The 19,375-nt window shown below is 41.6% G+C and overlaps 2 protein-coding genes across 3 annotated transcripts; one reads left to right on the top strand and one right to left on the bottom strand.

The window, feature by feature from the left end:
• Positions 1-296: 296 nt before the first annotated feature.
• On the bottom strand, positions 297-1,179 carry LOC118927355 (olfactory receptor 1J4-like). The gene has a single exon (XM_036915417.2). The coding sequence runs from the start codon at positions 1,134-1,136 to the stop codon at positions 297-299; it is 840 nt and encodes a 279-aa protein (XP_036771312.2). The 5' UTR covers positions 1,137-1,179.
• An 11,969-nt stretch (positions 1,180-13,148) lies between these two features.
• On the top strand, positions 13,149-19,148 carry LOC118927346 (olfactory receptor 1L8-like). Of its 2 annotated transcripts, XM_057499440.1 has the most exons (2): positions 13,149-13,158; positions 18,134-19,148. In XM_057499440.1, exons 1-2 carry the CDS (start codon positions 13,149-13,151, stop codon positions 19,066-19,068), a joined length of 945 nt encoding a protein of 314 aa, XP_057355423.1. In that variant the 3' UTR covers positions 19,069-19,148. The 2 variants fall into 2 exon arrangements, with proteins under 2 accessions (XP_057355423.1, XP_036771303.1); XM_036915408.2 differs by lacking the exon at positions 13,149-13,158 and having other exon boundaries at positions 18,112-19,148.
• The last annotated feature ends 227 nt before the right edge of the window (positions 19,149-19,375 follow it).

Here is a 19,375-nt window from a genome sequence, read left to right as displayed (position 1 = left end):
ACTGACATAACTAAAAGGAGAAAAAACAAATCCAAAATTAGAACTGCACAACATATTTGTGTAAGATTTTGCACCTACCTGGTAAGAGATGATGAACAAGCAGAAAAAATTAATTAAGGATAAAGAATATTTAACGATCCAAGTAACAAACTTGACCAAGTTGACATATTAACAACAATATATGTGACAGCAGAATTCCTACTCTTTTAAAGTCACATGGAGTTGCCAACCACACAGTAATTGTAGGAGATACATCCCACTGTGCTCATGACTGCAATACGAGAATCTAGTGATGGTCACTTAAAGAAGTTAACCCTACTTACAAGTATTTCTAGGGCCTGTTTTATATCTCTGTTCCTCAGGCTGTAGATGAAGGGATTCAGCATGGGGGTGACTACTGTATACATGACGGAAGCAATGATGTCTTTGTCACTGGAGCTCCCTGATGAGGAGAAAAAGTAAACACCTGCGAGTGTCCCATAGTATAAAGACACCACAAAGAGGTGGGAGCCACAGGTAGACAAGGCTTTACAGAGTCTCTTAGTGGAGGGGACCCTCAGGACACTGGTCCCTATATGGACATATGAGCCCAAGATACTACTCAAAGGCAGGACAAAAAGCATTCCTCCCTCAGTAAAGATGATCAGCTCATTGAGGGAGATGTCTGAGCAGCTCATCTTCAGGAGCACAGGGAGGTCACAGAAGAAGTGGGGGATGGTGTTATCAGCACAGAAGGACAGTTGGACCAAGAGGAGGGTGTGCAACAGGGCATGGATGCAACAGAAGAACCAGGACCCAGCTACTAATGAGGTACAGAGCTCCTGCCTCATGACAGTGGTGTAGTGGAGTGGCTGACAGATGGCCACATACCTGTCATACACCATCACTGCAAGAAGGAAATTGTCAAGGCAACCAAAAAGTATGAAGAAATACATCTGAAAGATGCACCCCATATAGGGAATGGATTGCTGCCGTGTCTGCATGTTCATGAGCATCTTTGGAACCGGGATAGATGAAAGGGAGACGTCAGAGAGGGCCAGGTGGCTGAGGAAGAAGTACATGGGGGTGTGGAGGCGCGAGTCCAGCCTGATGAGCAGCATGATGAGCAGGTTCCCCAGCACCGTGGTCAGGTACATGCCCAGGAACAGGGCGAAGAGCACGCCCTGCTACTCCGGGGGGACGGGGAGCCCCAGGAGGAGGAACTCGGACACGCTGCTCTGGTTCTCACACCTGTTCTTGTCTCCCATGCTGTTCTTCCCTCTGCTGGGAATCGGGAGAAGTGGGAAATGTCAGAGAACATGCCATAACATTATAGCAATGTCATTTTTAGTATGCAAATCCTTAATTTCAGCTGCTTTTCTATTTATTTCCCACCACTGTTGGTGCATAAATCAGTCTGTCCCACTCTGGCTCCAGTGATACATCAAACCCTTACATAATCAAGTTTCTTCCTGAGAAACCAAAGGGCATTCATTCTTTATGGAACAAACATTGATTGAACAGCTTTGTCCCATATTAGGTACATCATAGCGAACAAGAAATGGGAAATCTGTTTGTTCAAGGAGGTTGCATCTCTATATCAAACCAGGTTCAAACCTCAGTGATTTCCCAAGATGAAATGGGCATCAGGAAAGAGGTATCAGTCATTTCCTCTTAAAAGGGACATGAAACTCCCTAGGTTGGAACAGAGTCACTGAAGCTCTGTCACAGGCTTTCTGAGGCATTGGCTGGGTCCTACCTGTTTTGAGTAATTTAAAGTTCGCTGCTATCAAAAGTATCCAATCCAGGTTTCCAAACCAATCTTAATAATAATTCCAGACACTATGCCAAGTGTTTGATAGGCGCTTTCAAATTAAATCATCACTGTAGCCCTAATAAATGGGTATTACTATATTCCTTTTAACTATGGGGAATCAAAAGTGTACATTACTTCAATGTGCAAAGGTACACACAGTTAAGTGCAACAGATGGAATTGCAACCTATGTCCGTGTGACCAGAATCCTTGCTTTTAAGCAATACCTTCATTATACATGCTGCATATAAATTATACCCTCATTAGTTAGAATACCCAGAGAAGTCAGCTACATTGGTCTAAAATGTCCTGAACTCCCTCTAAGAAAAACTTGCCACTCACTCATTTATACATCATACAGTTTAAAGCACATTCACATGCTTTAACTTCTCTGAAAACAATAATTGCATACTTAGGGACTGTTTGGTACACAAAGCAAATTTTATGTCCTCATTTTATAGATGTGAAAACTGAAGCTGAAGAGGTAAGTGACTTACCTACGGTGACTCAGCTCTTTGATGGTGGAATCCAGACTCAGTATTTATTTGGAAGTTCAGTTAGAGCTGAGGATTACCACATACCCCTGAAGACGGAGTCATGACTGACATTCTCACTCAAGTATAGGACAGGACAGCAAGTCTTCTTAGGGAACACAAACTTGCTCAGGGACACTGGGTATCTTGATTCATGGCCACCAAGAAGGGCAGTGACTTGAGCCTTATGTGGAGGCATGGCTGCTCACTGACATACGCTGTGGACAGTTAAGGAAATCTTCAAGTTCACAGGAGTGAACCTGAAGCCCCTAAAACATGTACATGTCATACACACATACACTCGTGTGCCCACTTTAACTGCTGATTTGTGACTGCTTACCACCTGTGACCCATGGAGAGTAGCTATATGGCTCAGTTAGCCAAAGAGTCGTAAAAACAAAACTTAAAAAAATACACAAGATTGGACACACAACACACAAATAACCCACATAAACATACACAAACACTTATATAATCTCAACACAAACAAAGAACAACCATCAACACATAAAAAGAATGTATCAGTTATACAAACTCACATTCTGAATACAGTTTTATGCATGCAAACACATATATTAAACAAAAAAAGATTCACACTCATTGCACAAAAATCCTACAAGAAATACACCATTGCATACATATGCATCTTCACAGTCAGGCAACAAACAACATACGTGATCACACATATACAGCTTCATTACAAAATGAGATATTCCAGCCTCCACTGGCCTATACCCCACATAGGTGAAGGTGGTCAGTGAGTGAGGCATTTTGGACCCCATTCGCTCACAGGAACCACATAAACATTACCAGCAACTAAAACAAAAAGCAAACACACATACCCATGTTCTAAACATTTGGAATCCCATGCAAATATAACTCATAAGCAAAATGCAAGATCACACATACAACACGGAGTAGAGATTTCAAGTCCTCTCACCTATTGCTGGTCATGGATAAATTCAGGAACCTTCTGCTACAGATTGGGGAGCACACTTGTCTCTCCTCAGACTCTGCAGTCTCCTTTCCTTAACTCTGATGTCTGTCCAAGGATGGAAATGTAGGAATTTAAGAAGGAGAGTGGGGCAAATATTGGAGAGCAAAGGGCCTGAGCAGGAGACCCCTAATCACACATACACGCCCTGTACTTGCTTAATGTGGCAACTCTTCTTTAGAGTACGTGCTGGGCCTCAGAGGGGAGAAGATTGGAAGTCAACTACACATCACACACGCACACACATAAACACAAGCACACACACATAAACACATGTGCACATACACACACACACAAACTCCTGAAGAGAACGTGTATATCCACATTACCCAAGTAAAGAGACACCACATAGACCCACTTGGAATGCACAGGCAGACCTCTAGACCCAGAGGCCCATCTTGCTCACTTAGAATTCCCAGCTCCCTCCGACCTGTGCCTCTCCTTCGTGAGCTCAGGCATCTTCTAAACCAAATTCAGTTTCCTGAGTCCCCAGCTTCTGCTGAACAAAATGCAAGAAGAAAGCCTTTGGAGCCCATGACCCCTGAGCTCACTGTGTCTGTCCTTGACCTCCAGAACAAGTCAGGAGAATACCACCCTACAAACCTCAGAAAGGATTCATAAAAAGTCCCTAAGCTCCCGGTTAAGGAAAGAATCAAAGTAGACTAATTGCCTCCAATTCCTATCAGACCCTGGGGAAGAGCCTGTGCAGGGGCTGGAGGGACTGGGCTGCCAGAACCACCTGAGAGGGTGTCCCAGGTACTAGGGGCTCCCTGGGCTCCTCTCTGCCTGCACATAGTTCCACTGAGAAGTAGGAGCGACTTAGTCATCCGCCAGCACCAGAGTTGCCAATGCACTGGGTCAGTCTCTCCCAACAGCACACTATGGTCTAGGAATAGAAAGCCTGGCTTCTGAAAACCCCCGACCACTTACACTTGCTACCAGGACAGCACCAGTATAGCTTTAACTTCACATCCGCAGGCAGGTGCCTTGTCTCCCTTGGGCGTGGAGAGGTGCCTTTTCCAGGAGAGTGAAGAAGGGGCCAATTGAGTCCTTCGGCTCAGCACTCTAGAGACCTGGCTCTGGGCTATGCCACTCACTAATTGTTAGTCCTGAACAAATTAAGTAATTTCTTCACCCTTTCATCAGCTGTAAAGTGCAGATAATAATTGCATTGTCACCATGAAGTTATGTTGAGATTAAATGAGATGATCCATGCTAAAGCACACAGTTAACGTACAATCCGTTTGCCCCAGGCTCTTGCTCATTTCTTCACTCCCACTCACTCCTACACACTCCTGCTGATCTTCTCACCTTCTGTGGCTCCAATGTCATCCACCGCTTCCTCTGTAACATCAGCCCTCTGCTCAAACTGTCCTGCTCCTCCACATTTGTCAATGAAGTCACAATAAAGACTGCTTGTTTGGGTGACCCCCTTTCTAAGTCACTTGCTCATATTTGAACCCTCACTGTGGTTCCCAGGATGCCCTCAGCTGGTAGGAAACACACAGTCTTCTTCACCTGTGGTTTCCCTTTTACTGTGGCACTCCTGTTTTATGGAAGCATCTTCTATGTCTACAGCCCTGTCCAGCTTCACTGTTAGGGGACCGTGTGGCAACAGTCGTCTGCACGGTGCTGACCTCCACGCTGAACTCCTTTATCTATCGTTTGAGAAACAAAGACATGAAAAGGGACCCGAGGAAGCAGATGGGCAGGCGGGAGTCCTGGCCAGAACCCCTTCGAACATGCTCATGAAGGTCTCTGCTCCTCTGACCTGTTTCAGCTGGTTCCTGACACACATCACAAGCCCTGTAAGTCCGCAGGGGTGACCCACATAGGTCATGGATGCTGGGTTGTATCCATTTCTTTACCCTGTGCAACTATCAACCCCTGAGACTTCCGTGTGACTCAGTAATCGGCTCAAGGTCTGCCAGTTCTTGGCTTCCGGTCTCTTCATTCTCGTCCTCTCTTCCTCTTCTCCAGAAAACCACATCTTTTTCATTCCCTCTTAGTACTGTGCAAAGTATTGGTTTCCACACAGTTTCCTGGAAGTAAGTTTTTCCCGTTCAATGGCTTTTGATTCCTTTAGTATGCTTCTTATTTTAAAGAACTTCTATAATCAGTTTTTCTAGCTTTGTGAAAGTCATCACAATAATTTAGAAAGAGAGACAGAGAGATGGAGAGTTTGGTAAATCTGAAACTTTCACCCGACCAAGGACTGTGTCTGGCCCAAGGGTTTGTGCAGGGATCAAGTCTCTTCTATCTTCCATACTTTCAACAGCAGAATGTTCTGGGCTCTGTAGTGAACAAGTGCTCAACTCTAAGCCCTGATTAGCTAAGTGACTTAGTAGTTCAGCACACAGCTGCCCCAGTGATCAGCAGGGTGCAGGATGGGCCGTATTGCCAGGGTCTCTGCTCTGGCCCTCTGGTACTTGTCCCTCTCAGCCACTCACTCCTATCCAGCCCTCTCTCAGCTTCAGTTCCCCTTAGAGATCCCCATTTCCACCACCACCACCACTCAGAAATCTGTCTGCTTCCCAGGGAAAGATAGATGTACAGACTTCGATTTATCTCAGTAAGTTTCTGAAGAGACAGTTAAAACCCACATGTGAATGTGGAGGGCATATACAAAAATTAACTCCATAAACTTACATGTGAAAAACAAAATCTATTAAGTTTTTGGTCTCAAAGGAAAGAAGACCTAAATTTAAGAGAGACACTCCATGTTTCCAATTGAAGATTCAATTTTATAAATACGTTAGTTTTTCCCATATCAATATAATTTCAATCCAATCAAACTCAATAACCCAACAGGACAGGTCTGTTGCTTTATTTGTAGACAAATACTATAGTCTCTTAATTTTTGTAGCGTTTTAATAAATATTGGTAACTGATAAGGGCATGTGTCCTATCTTATTCCTCAAGATTGTTTTGACTATTCATTGTCCTCTATTATTCTACATATATTATAGAATTAGCTCGCTAAATTCCATACAAGCAGTTCTTGAGACTTGATTGGAACTGCAATAAGTTTACAGATTACTTGGAGGAGAATTGATAGCTGGACAATATTGTGTCTCCCTATTCATTAGCATGAAATTTATTTGTGTTTCAATAAAGTTAAATTATTTCATCCTTAAAAGTCATGCATTTTTGTTAGGCTTGTTCTTGGGTACCTTATAATTTTTATTGCTCTAGTAACTTACATCTTTCGGGAAAAATATATTAGCAGTTTTTTGTTGGTGTATCTGTCTTTCTTTTGTATTACTGTAGTGATTACAGTCCCTATGACCTTCATCGTCATGTTAAATAGAAGCAGTGAGTGTGAGCATCCTTGTCTTGTTCCTGATCTTAAAGGTGTTGCTTGTAACATTTTACTATTAATGCTCAAGCTTTTTTATAAATTTTTGGTAGATACTTTTACAAGTTAAGGAAGTTTATTTTCATTCCTAGCTTGCTAAGAGTGTTTATCATGTATAGATGCATTAACCAAGTGGTATTATTATATCTGTTGAGCTGGTGATGTGATTTTTCTCTTTTATTCTGTTAATGGGATGAATTTCATTATAGATTTTTCTAATATTAAAGCATCTTTGTATTCCTGGAATAAACCCAATCTGGTCATGATGTATAGCTTATATACATTCTTTTATTTGCTTTGCTAATAGTTTGCATATGACTTTTGCATTTATGATCATGAGAGAATAGTATCTAATTTTCCTTTTTTATGCTTTCTAAAGAGATTTGAAAAAAAAGATTTGAGACTGTGTTCACTCTAACCATTCTATAGAAAAGTTTGGATAAGATTAAAATGATCTTTTCTTTGAGTATTCTCTAGTATAATCAGTTGAAATCCCCTACTAGTTTTTTAACGGAGGATTTGTACGTACAGATTCCATTGCTTTAGTAAAATGAAGATATTTTGATTTTGATTTTGATGTTCCATTTTTATTTCCTATTTGTTCTTGAAAAAATTTGGTTAGTTTCAAATGTGTTACCATTAAATCATGCATCAATTTAATTTACTGTCATTTAAACAATTGTTTTATATGTAATCTTGTCTCTTTTTATTGTTAATATTGTTTATTTGCATCTCCCATTTTTCATAGAAAGTTTTGTAAGTCACGTGACCATTTTGCTAATATTTTCATAAAACCAGCTTTTTGCTTTGTTTATCAATGACATCTTTGTTTTCATTTTCATTGGTTTCTATTCATGCCTTTATTATCACCTCATATCAGATATATTTGGGGTTATTTTGTTTTTATGTCCCTAAATTATTCAGTTGAACACAAAACTCATGCACTGTGGCTCCTGCTGCTTTCTTCCACTGGGATATTTCAGTTCTTTACGTGCTGCAGACAGTCCAGTAAAGGGAGGAACGGAAGTCAGAAGTGACTGATTCCAGATGAGCCAGAATGATGGCCAAAGCAGAAACCCAGGGGCGTGTGGAATAACCATCTTCTAGGCAACTGGTCAGGTTCCCCCACAGCCAGATACACATAAATGCCACAGCCACTCCCAGGGCCACCACCCATCACATCACCTTCCTATGTCCAAAACCACCGGCAAAGAAGAGCTTTCAAAATTCTGTTTTAAAAAGTTATCTCACACATTAAGTAGCCAAACAACCATAGACCTCTAAACCCTAGTGACACAAGTAGGGGTTATTTAAAGGGGAAGGAAATGTGTGAAAAGGATGTGCCATGTGCCAGTCACTGCAGTAAGTGCTTTAGGAGCATCATCTTCGTCCTGACAAAACCTTTGGGGTATGCATTATTACTCAGCAGGTGGGCCTGTCCCCTGAACTTGTGACTAGGACACCTACTGCCTGTTTGACATCTCTGCTTGGATGTCTAATAAATATCAGAGACTTGCACATGTCAATAACCAAATTGTGGATCTTCTCTGAACTTGTCACCCACAAGCTTCCCCGTCTGAATCAGTGCACACTCTGTCCTTCTGCGTGCTCAGGCCAAGAACCCTGGGGTCACTGGACTCGTTTCTCTCTCACCTATGCCATAACCAGTCTATCTCAAAATCTTGTGGGTTCTACATTCACAAAACATCTACCTTCACTGCCGCCTTCAGTGCCGTGACCTTTGTCCAACCCACCATGATCTGTCACCTGGGTCACTGAAACTACGTCCCAGCTGGAATCCCAGCTTCTGCCCTTCCCCCTCCTACTGTCTGCTCCCAACATGGCGACCACAGTGTTCTTGGTGAGTGTAGGTCATATCATGTCACTTTTTCTGCTAAACCCCTTTCATTTCTCCCCAGTTGCTTTTAGAAATCTGTGAAGTCTAGAAGAGGAGGGTACTTATTCAAATGCACAGATACCAATGTAAGGAATCTAGGATCATGAAGACCCAGGCAACATGACACTACCAAAGGAAACTAATAAGGCTGCTTAACCATAAAGAAGTGAGATCTATGAACTAGCTGACAAAGAAATTAGAATAATCTTCCTAAAGAAGCTCAGAACACACAGACATCTAAACAAAATTAGAAAAACAATATATGAGCAAACCAAATTCAACAGCACATTAAAGGAACCATACGCCATGATCAAGGGGAATTTATACCTGAGAGAGAAGGATGTAAGTCTACAAATTTGACACACAACATTAATAGAATGAAAGATAAAAATCATACAATCCTTTCAATAGTTGCAGAAAAATAATTTGATAAAATGCAACATCTCTTCATGATGAAAGCCTCAATAAGTTGTATATACAGGGATATATCTTAACATAATAAAGGACATATATGACCAGCCCACAGCTAACATCATATACAATGGTGAAAGGTTAAAACTGTTCCTCTCAGATTAGATCAAGACAAGGATGCCACTCTCATCACCCCTATTCAACAGAGAACTGGGAGTCCTCGCTAGAGCAATCAGACAAGAAAAATAAATAAAAGGCATCAGAATTGGAAAAGAAGAAGTAAAAGTGTCTCTGTTTGCAGATGACATGATTGTGTATAGAGAAAAATCCTGAAGACTCTACCAAAAAACTGTTAAAACTAAAAGAACTAATAAACATTGATGCTGGCAATGATGTTATGGATGTAACACCCAAAGCACAAGCAACAAAAGCAAAAATAAATCAGTGTTACATCTACCAGAAGCTATTATAATCAATTCACTTGATTTACTTGATTATTGATAGTAATGCAAGTGATTCTTGTCCACAGAAATGAAAATTATGGAGGTGGCAATGTAGTTGATTGATGACCTACAGTGTGTATGATTTTTGAGTTCTCCTTGAACCACGTGTAACATCTTGTTGATTCCCTCAATAATTAATAAGTAAAATAAAATATTTGATGTCAAAAAAAATTAAAAAGTAAATAAAAACAAGTGGAACTACATCAAAACAAAAACCTTCTGCACAGCAAAAGAAAAATCAACAAAATGAATGGGGACCTACAGAATGGGACAAAATATTTGCAAATCACACATCTGATAAAAGGATAACATCCAGAATAGTTAAGTAACTCATATAGCTCAACAGCAACAAACAAACAAAAACCAAAAATACCTAGTTAAAAAAAGCAAAGGGGCCTGAATATACATTTTTCCAAAGAAATAATTCAAATGTCCAAAGGCTACATCTATAGATGTCAGCATCACTAATCACCAGGGAAATATAAGTGAAAACCAAAAGGAGATGTCACCTGACCCTTGATAGAATGGCTACTATCAAAAAGGCAAGACAGAATGAGTGCTGGTGAGGATGTGGACGGAAGGGAGCCCTGTGCACTGGTGGTGGGAATGGATATGGGTGCAGACACTGTGGACACCAGTATGCAGGTTCCTCTAAAAATTAAAAACAGACGTGCCATACAACCCAGTAATTTGACTTCTGGGTACTTACCTGAAGGAGATGGAATCACTACCTTGAAGAGATATCTACGCTCCGATGTTCACTGCAGCTTTATTGGAAGAGCCGAAACATGGAAACAACTTAAACGTCCATCAGTGTGTGATTGGATGATGAAAATATATGTTACATGGATAGAGTGTATAATGGGTAAAGTAAATGTCTGTGTGGGTAATAATATTGGAATATTATTCAGCTATAAAAAAAAGGAAGTCCTTGCCCTTGCACTGTTCACCATGTAATAACTTATTCACTGTGTAAGAACTTGTTCACCATGTAAGAACTTGTTTGTTATGCTTTAAGAAGATTGGAGACGGTGGACCTTGAGGACATTATGCTGAATGAAGAGTTAGACAGAGAAACATAGATACTGTATTCTCTCCCTAGTACGTGGAATCTAAAACAGCAGAACTCGTAAGAAATAGATGAGGAGCCAGGAGTAGGGGTGGGAGAAATGGATGAAGGTGGTCAGAGATCACAAACATTGGCTGTAAGTGAACAAGTTTGGCAGATGTAATTTGGAGCATGGTGACTAGAGTTAACAGACTGTAGTGTGTATTTGAAAATTGCCAAGAGTGGATTTTAAGACTTCTTGCCATAAAACGCCATAAAAAAGAGAAGTTGTGACTATGTGAGGTAATAGATGTGCCAACCAACATTATCATGGCAACCATTTTGATATATATATATATATATATAAAATCATTGCCTTGGACACTGTAAACTCACACCATGCTATATGGCAATTGCATATCCATAACTTTAGAAATGAATAATAAATAAACAAATAGATGAAGTTGTTGCATGAGTAGGAAGAAAGGCCACCTGAAGAGCTAGTAGAGGTAAGACTCAACCCAAGTCTTTCCATCTCTGCAGTCCTTACTTTGAATATGCAGCTTAAAAATCAAAACTTAAACTCAAGGCTAAGGGAAAAGAGACATGTACTGTGTGTGAGTGTGGTCTATATGGAGGGCAGCGGCTGAGTGTATTTATATTTCCTACACATTTTTATAAATGACATTCAACAAGATACAAAGTAGTCTCTATATAAAAGTCAAAAGGGAATTCAACGGGAATTCAATTCTCTCTATTCAATGCCAGGAATAGTTGTTAGTCTCACTTCTAAGATGAAGAAACTGATGCTCATAGAAGTAGGTAGCTTGTAAAAACAACTAAGTGGAAACCAGCCTTCTTCAGTGTCTCCTTTCCTCAACATTAACCCTCAAAACACTGCTCTGAGCCTACACTCTCATTCGTGATTTTTCCAAAGTCCCTTTCCTGAACATCTCAGTAAACATTGCCTGACCCTGTGATTTAACATATGTAAACTACCCTGTACAAAATCCCACACACAGAAAAGTGATCCACGTGTCTCCCCAGGCCCTGGAACGCACAAGCACACCACGGATCCACCCCCACTGTTCCCCGGGACATGGCGACCTCCCCACACTGGCCCATCAGCTGCCCGGTTCCAGAACGCACCCCAGTCCACATCAGAATGCCCAAACACAAAAACATGCTCCCCCATCAACATTTGTCTGCCCTTGAGGAGCCGCAGTTGAGGAAATTCAAGCACGCCCTTGAGATACTCACTGAGGCCAGAAGCGCTGAGATTGGCCCCAACATCTCCGCAGGAAGCCTCTGGGCCCCCTCTCCCACTGGAGGCCGCTCTGCTGTCAGGGCCCCACTCTGCTGCTTGGCAGACAGAGCCCCGAGGACAAAACCCCCTGGGAGGCCATCACCCCACAACTTCCTCTGCCTAACAGGGCCCCAGAGAGGGGGGCCCGCGGGGCTCAGACCCATGAGAAGCTGACTGCACTTCCCCGACCAGGAGAGGCCTTGCCGCCTCCTCAGGGCGCCTGCCTTCAGGGCTGGGGGGCTGGGGAAGCAGCAGCAGGCAGGGGCCGCACTCAGGAAGGAGACGGGGTCGGAGGCCGGTGGGAACTGCGCCATCCTTCGGAGCCAGGGCCTCCCTCCTGCCGGCGCCTCTCCTTGCCCACCAGCCCGCAGCTCACGGGAGCCACAGGAGGGGGCCACCCTTCTGCTGAGAAGCCGGCGTGGAGCTGATCAGCAGATGTGGCGCCCGCCACCTCTGAAGACACTGGAAGGACCGAGAAGCATCTGGATCTGGAGGTGAGCTCCAGCAGCTGGCTGCCCCCTGGCCGTGCCAACCCAGTTTGGTGCTTACTCTTCCCTCCCTGGTAGTTTCACATATTTCATGGATTAAGATGTTCTAAGGTCCGACTCTAACTTCCATCTGGCTTTTGGTTTTAATCCCGGCAGTTTGACCTTCAGGCCATCTACACTGTACGTTTTGGTGGGAGCAAAACGCCATCAGTAAGGAGAAAAAAACCTATTGTATTCGCAGCCTGATCCACTCAGCTTGTGCTCTGAGATCTGTTCTTCCTGCTCCTTAGATCCTAAACCCTCTCCCTTTCTCTGCTCATCAGCATAGGTAGCTCACATCTACAACCTGGGACATTCACCTCATTAATTTCTCCAAATCTCTACCCATTTTTTAAATTTCCCATCCAACCCCTTCACAAAAGACTCACTTGTGAATATTGATGTATGGTGACAGATTTTTCAAAATGGTATCTCACTTGTTATTCATAAAACATGAGAAATCAGCTTGTGAGCAGGTGAGGGAGGACAAACCAACCCCCATCTTTTGTGTTACCTCCAGAGGGCTGTGCACTGCACACCCACCACAGCACACACCAGACGGGCCCCAGCCATGCACCGCCAACCGTGTCCACCTGCATTTGTCCAGCTGATCATGGATAGTCAACATTTCAAGTTCCACCCTCTGTACCTCACAGAAGGCTAGGCACCTCTTTTGCAACAACAAGGATAGATTCTGAACATGGGAGAAGCCAGCATCTCAGCTCAGGGGAAAGAGTGGTAGTACATGTAGGAATTACCACAATCTATACAACAAAACATGAGGTGGTGTCCCAGATGGATCAAAAGTATGAGCTTCAGACAGAGTCAAATCCTGGGGTTCAAATCCTGACCGCTGTTCACTCCTTAATGGCCTTGAGCAAACAACTACATCTCCAGCCTCACTCTCCTGATGATGGCATGTGCCTCCAACCACCCCCCTTTTCTTTTGTTATTAAAGTATCATTGATATACAATCTTACAAAGGCTTCACATGAACAACCTTGTGGTTTCAACATTCACCCATATTATCAAGTCCTCACCCCAGCCCCTCTCCACTACAGTTACTGTCTATCAATGTAGTAAGATGCTATAGAGTCACTACTTGTCTCCTCTGTGCTGTTCTGGCTTCCCCGTGACCTACCTATATTGTGAGTGCTAATTATAATGCCCTTAAATCCCCTTCTTGTCCCCTCCCCACCCCCTTCCCTTTGGTAACAGCTAGTCCCTTCTCGGAGTCTGTGAGTCTGCTGCCGTTTTATTCCTTCAGTTTTGCTTTGTTTTTATGTTCCACAAATTAGTGAAGTCATTTGCTGTTTATCTTTCTCCACCTGGATTATTTCATTGAGCATAATGCCCTCCAGCTCCATCCATGTTCTTGCAAATGGTAGGATTTCTTTTCTTTTTATGGCTGAGTATATTCTATTGTGTATATGTACCACATTCTTCTTTTTCCATTCAGCTATTGATGAGTACTTAGGTTGCTTCCATATCTTGGCTATTGTAAATACTGCTGCAGTAAACATAGGGGTACATATGTCTTTTCGAATCAGGGATCTTGTTTTCTTCAGGTAAATTCCTAGGAGTGGAATTCCTGGGTCAAATGGTATTTCTATTTTCAGTTTTTTTGAGGAACCTCCATATTGCTTTCCACAACAGTTGAACTAATTTACATTCCCACCAGCAGTGTAGGTAGGTTCCCCTTTCTCCACATTCTCACCAGTATTTGGTATTTCTTGTCTTTCAGATCTTGGCCATCCTAACTGATGTGAGGTGATATCACATTGTGGTCTTAATTTGCATTTCCCTGATAATTAGCAATGTGGAGCATCTTTTCATGTGTCTGTTGGCCATCTGAATTTCTTCTTTGGAGAAGTGTCTGTTCAGCTCCTCTGCCCATATTTTAATTGGGTTATTTGTTTTTTGGGTGTTGAGGTGTGTGAGCTCTTTATATATTTTGGATGTGAACCCCTTATAGGATGAGTCATTTACAAATATAGTCTCCCATACTGTAGGATGCCTTTTTGTTCTGCTGATGGTGTCCTTTGCTGTACAGACACTTTTTAGTTTGATGTAGTCCCACTTGTTCATTTTTTATTTTGTTTCCCTTGCCCAAGGAGATGTGTTCAGGAAAAAGTTGCTCATGTTTGTATTCAATAAATTTTTGCCTATGTTTTCTTCTATGAGTTTTATGGTTTCATTACTTACATTCTGGTCTTTGATCCATTTGGAGTTTACTTTTGTGTATGGAGTTAAACAATAATCCAGTTTCATTCTCTTACATGTAGCTGTCCAGTTTTGCCAACACCAGCTGTTGAAGAGGCTGTCTTTTCCCCATTGTATATTCATGGCTTATTTATCATATATTAATTGGCCATATATGTGTGGGTTTATATATGGGTTCTCTGTTCTGTTTCCTTGATCTATGGGTCTGTTCTTGTGCCAGTACCAAATTGTTTTGATTATTGTAGCTTTGTAGTAGAGCTTGAAGTTGGGGAGTATAATCCCCTCCAGCTTTGTTCTTCCTTCTCAGGATTGCTTTTGCTATTCGGGGTCTCTTGTGGTTCCATATGAATTTTAGAACTATTTGTTCTAGTTTGTTGAAGAATGCTGTTGGTATTTTGATAGGGATTGCATTGAATCTGTAGATTGCTTTAGGCAGGATAGCCATTTTGACAATATTAATTCTTCCTATCCATGAGCACAGGATATATTTCCATTTATTGGTGTCTTCTTTAATTTCTCTCATGAGTGTCTTGTAGTTTTCAGAGTATATGTCTTCCAACTCCTTGGTTAGGTTTATTCCTAGGTATTTTATTCTTTTTGGTGCAATTGTAAGTAGAGTTGTTTTCCTGATTTCTCTTTCTGCTAACTTTGCTGAATTCAGATATTGGATCTAGTAGTTTTGGAGTGGATTCTTTAGGGTTTTTATGTATAATATCATGTAATTTGCAAACAGTGACCATTTAACTTCTTCCTAACCAGTCTGGATGCCTTTTATTTCTTGGTGTTGTCTGGTTGCTATGGCTAGGACCTCTAGTACTATGTCAAATAAAACTGGTGAGTATGGGTATCCTTGTCTTGTTCCCAGTCTTAGAGGAAAAGCTTTCAGCTTTTCACTGTTAAGTATGATGTTGGCTATGGGTTTGTCATATATGGCCTTTATTATGTTAAGGTACATACCCACTATACTCATTTTGTTGAGAGTTTTTATCATGAGTGGATGTTGAATTTTGTCAAATGCTTTTTCAACAACTATTGAGATGATCATGTGATTTTTGTCCTTTTTGTTGTGGTGGTGTATGATGTTGATTGGTTTTCAAATACTGTAGCATCCTTGCATTCCTGGAATAAATCCCACTTGGTCATGATGAATGATCTTTTTGATGTATTTTTTTATTTGGTTTGCTTTTATTTTGTTGGGAATTTTTGCATCTATGTTCATCAGGGATACTGGTCTATAATTTTCTTTTTTTGTGGTGTCTTTGTCTGGTTTTGATATCAGAGTGATTCTGGACTTATAGAATGACTTAAGAAGTATTCCTTCCTCTTCTACTTTTTGGAATACTTTAAGGAGGGTGGGTATTAGCTCTTATTTAAATGTTTGATAGAATTCAGCTGTGAAGCCATCTGGAACAGAAGTTTTGTTCTTAGGTAGTTTTTTTATTACCAGTTTGATTTCATTGCTGGTAATTGGTCTGTTCAGATTTTCTGTTTCTTCCTGGGTCAGCTGTGAAAGGTTGTATTTTTCTAGACAGTTGTCCATTTCTTCTATGTTGTCCAATTTGTTGGCATGTAATTTTTCATAGTATTCTCTAACAATTCTTTGTACTTCCAGGGAGTCCATTGTGGTTTTTCCTTTTTCATTTCTCATTCTGTTTATGTGGGTACACTCTCTTTTTTTCTTGATAAGTCTGGCCTCTGAACCCCTTATCAAGGGACTTAGTGGGATCCTTAGCTTAAGTTTGACATGTAAGAAATTTTCATCAAACATTAGTTAGTACTATTAACTTTAATTACTATTTAAATTACTATTTAATGATTTAATTTAAATCATTCAATGTATAAACAAATATTCCTTCTCTAAAATCTTGAAAAAACATGAAATTGGTCTAGCCATTTTGGCAGTGAGGAATATGATGTTTGAAGCATGTGAATTCATTGACTTAGAGAACATTCAGGAATAGCAGATGAGAAGGTGAGACCAGTATTGATAATCAACAGTTTCTCCTGAGCATTTGCAATATCCATCTCTCTTCTAAGTGCTGGAGTTGCATTATCTCACTACATCTTCATGAGAATGTGGATCTTTATGTCCAGTATCACATATGAGAAAACTGAGGTTTAAAGATGTTTAGTAACTTACAACTAAAATGTTAGCTTTTTTTAAAGATTTATTCTCTTAGCCACTTTCAAATATGCAGTACTGTATGATTAACTACTATCACCATGCTGTACCTTATATCATTTAATTGTTAATGTACTTACAGCATTTAATTGTTAAATGAATTAATATTTTTATCTATAAATTAATATGCAATATGTTCTTTCAATGCCTGAAAATTCCAGTGTAATAGATCCATTCAAAATTGCTGAAAGAATATCCTGCCTCTAAAGAAACTATTTTGAACACTTTGTTGATAGAGGTATGCTCATTGTAGAAATTTTTATGGTAATGATGAAGAATGTATAAATAACTAATGTCTCAAAATGTTTGAAAATCCTGATATGTCAATTCACAAATTATGGAGGAGTGCCCTGACTCTAAAAACTTGATTTGAAACACTTTGCTGCTACAAGAGCCCTCATTCTAGGGATTTTTGTAGTAGCAAGAAACAGAGGCCACTTTAAGGTCCATTTTCAGGTAACCAGAGATTACTACAATAATACATAACTATAGATTGAGACACGTATATAAAAGCCAGCATGTTTCTCACAGATAATTTTGATACATAATGGAAGATTAGTTTTTGAAACTGACTTCACTACTCAGTAATACATCCTGCCCAAAGGGAATTTAGGACAAGGAATTAAAGAAGGCAAAGACAAGTTACGGAAAAGGGAAGACCTTGCACAGACTGAACATGACAGCTTCCGGGACCAGGGGGACAGCCTCGCTCTCTGCGCTCAGAGGAGAGAAACCACCACTTCGTCAAGCTGGGTTCAACATTCCTTTTAGATCTGCCCTGTTGGTTATTTTGGCAAGCCCTTATTTTTTTTCAAGACCATGTAACTGTTCTGGTAGGAACTGAGTGTCCTGTGACCTCCTATGGAAAATGCCTCTATCCCCACTAACCCATCCACCTCCATCCCTTGTATATTGCTTTACTTTGTTCACAAAATTTGTCCCTACCTGATATTGTATTACATATATCTTTTGTTGATGATTTATATCCCCAACTAGAACAAGAGCTACACAAAGGTAAGGATTTGTCTGTTTTTACTGCTATGTTCTCAGCTGGGGAACAGCAATTTTCACAGAATAAGGATTAATGAACTTGAATCACACAGGTCCACCTCTGATGGTTTCTGAAGGAAAACTCTTATTCTGTCTCTCCAGCATTCAATATAAGGCCCTGTGATACCCACAGACATGGGAAGGGGGGACAACTTCAAGGACCATGAGCTGTCCCTTCACACCAGCTAATTATCACCCAATAGAGGAAACAAATACTGGCTGAGTTCTCACGATCTGGGTTATGGAACTGGGGCATGTCAAATAACAAAACTTCTTGTGTATAACCAGACCCAAGTCAATGGAAAGAGCCAACCAGACCAGCAGTGTCTCCCAGTTCATCCTCGTGGGACTCACGTCCCGGCCCGAGGACCAGAAGCCACTCTTTATCCTCTTCCTCACCATATACCTGGTCACCATGACAGGGAACCTGCTCATCATCCTGGCCATCTGCTCTGACCACCAGCTCCACAGCCCCATGTACTTCTTCTTGAGTGTCCTGTCCTTCACTGACATTTGCTTCTCAACAACCACTGTCCCCAGGATGCTGGAGAACTTCCTGTCAGAGAAGACCATCTCCTACGCTGGGTGTCTGACACAGATGTATTTTATTTATGCTTTGGGCAACACTGACAGCTTCCTGCTGGCAGCCATGGCATTTGACCGCTACGTGGCCATCTGTGACCCCTTCCACTATGTCACCACCATGAGCCACCGCCGCTGTGTCCTGATGGTGGCCTTCTCCTGCTCGTTTCCACACCTCCACTCTCTCCTACACACACTTCTGTTGAATCGCCTCACCTTCTGTGGCTCCAATGTCATCCACCACTTCCTCTGTGACCTCAGCCCTCTGATGAAATTGTCCTGTTCCTCCACATTTGTCAATGAAACTGTGATAATGATAGAAGGGTCTGTTGTCTTGGTGACCCCCTTCCTATTCATTACTCTCTCTTATGTCCGAATCCTCATCACAGTTCTCAAAATTCCCTCAGCTGCTGGGAAAGGCAAGGCCTTCTCCACCTGCGGTTCTCACCTCACCGTGGTGACACTCTTCTATGGAAGCATCTTCTATGTCTATTTACAGCCTTTGTCCACCTACACTGTCAGGGACCACATAGCCACAATTGTCTACACGGTTCTGACCTGCATGCTAAACCCGTTTATCTACAGCCTGAGAAATAAAGACCTGAAACAGGCCCTGAGGAAGCTGATGGGCAGGTGGAAACCCCAGGCGGCGCCCTCCTGACTGACGTACCAGTGGAGCCGGTGCCACCTGAACCTGCTTGCTACTGGTTCTTGGAGAACAATCGCACTGTTGGAGGTTGGCATTTTTAACCATAGTAAAACGGGCACTTACATCCCCTGAGACAGCCCCCCACCACGCCACCTCTGCTTAAATCCTCCCCATTCCTCCACTGTCCCTTGAGATTCATCACTACCCATCCTCCAAACAAGGCTGTAAACTAACCCCTTTCCCACAAATATCTCCTGAGCAAATGTCTCTCTTTCTGTAAGATTCATCATCCAAAACCCTTCCCATGTCAGTACATTAC

Source organism: Manis pentadactyla, chromosome 3, assembly GCF_030020395.1.
Source record: "Manis pentadactyla isolate mManPen7 chromosome 3, mManPen7.hap1, whole genome shotgun sequence".
In the NCBI taxonomy this organism is placed as follows: domain Eukaryota; kingdom Metazoa; phylum Chordata; class Mammalia; order Pholidota; family Manidae; genus Manis; species Manis pentadactyla.
The sequence above is the reverse complement of the archived record's forward strand: the minus strand, read 5'-3'. Positions and strand labels throughout refer to the sequence as shown.

What these genes read in the sequence shown, in the direction of transcription:
- LOC118927355 (XM_036915417.2), bottom strand. Translation starts at nt 1,136, where the DNA reads ATGTACCTGACCACGGTGCTGGGGAACCTGCTCATCATGCTGCTCATC.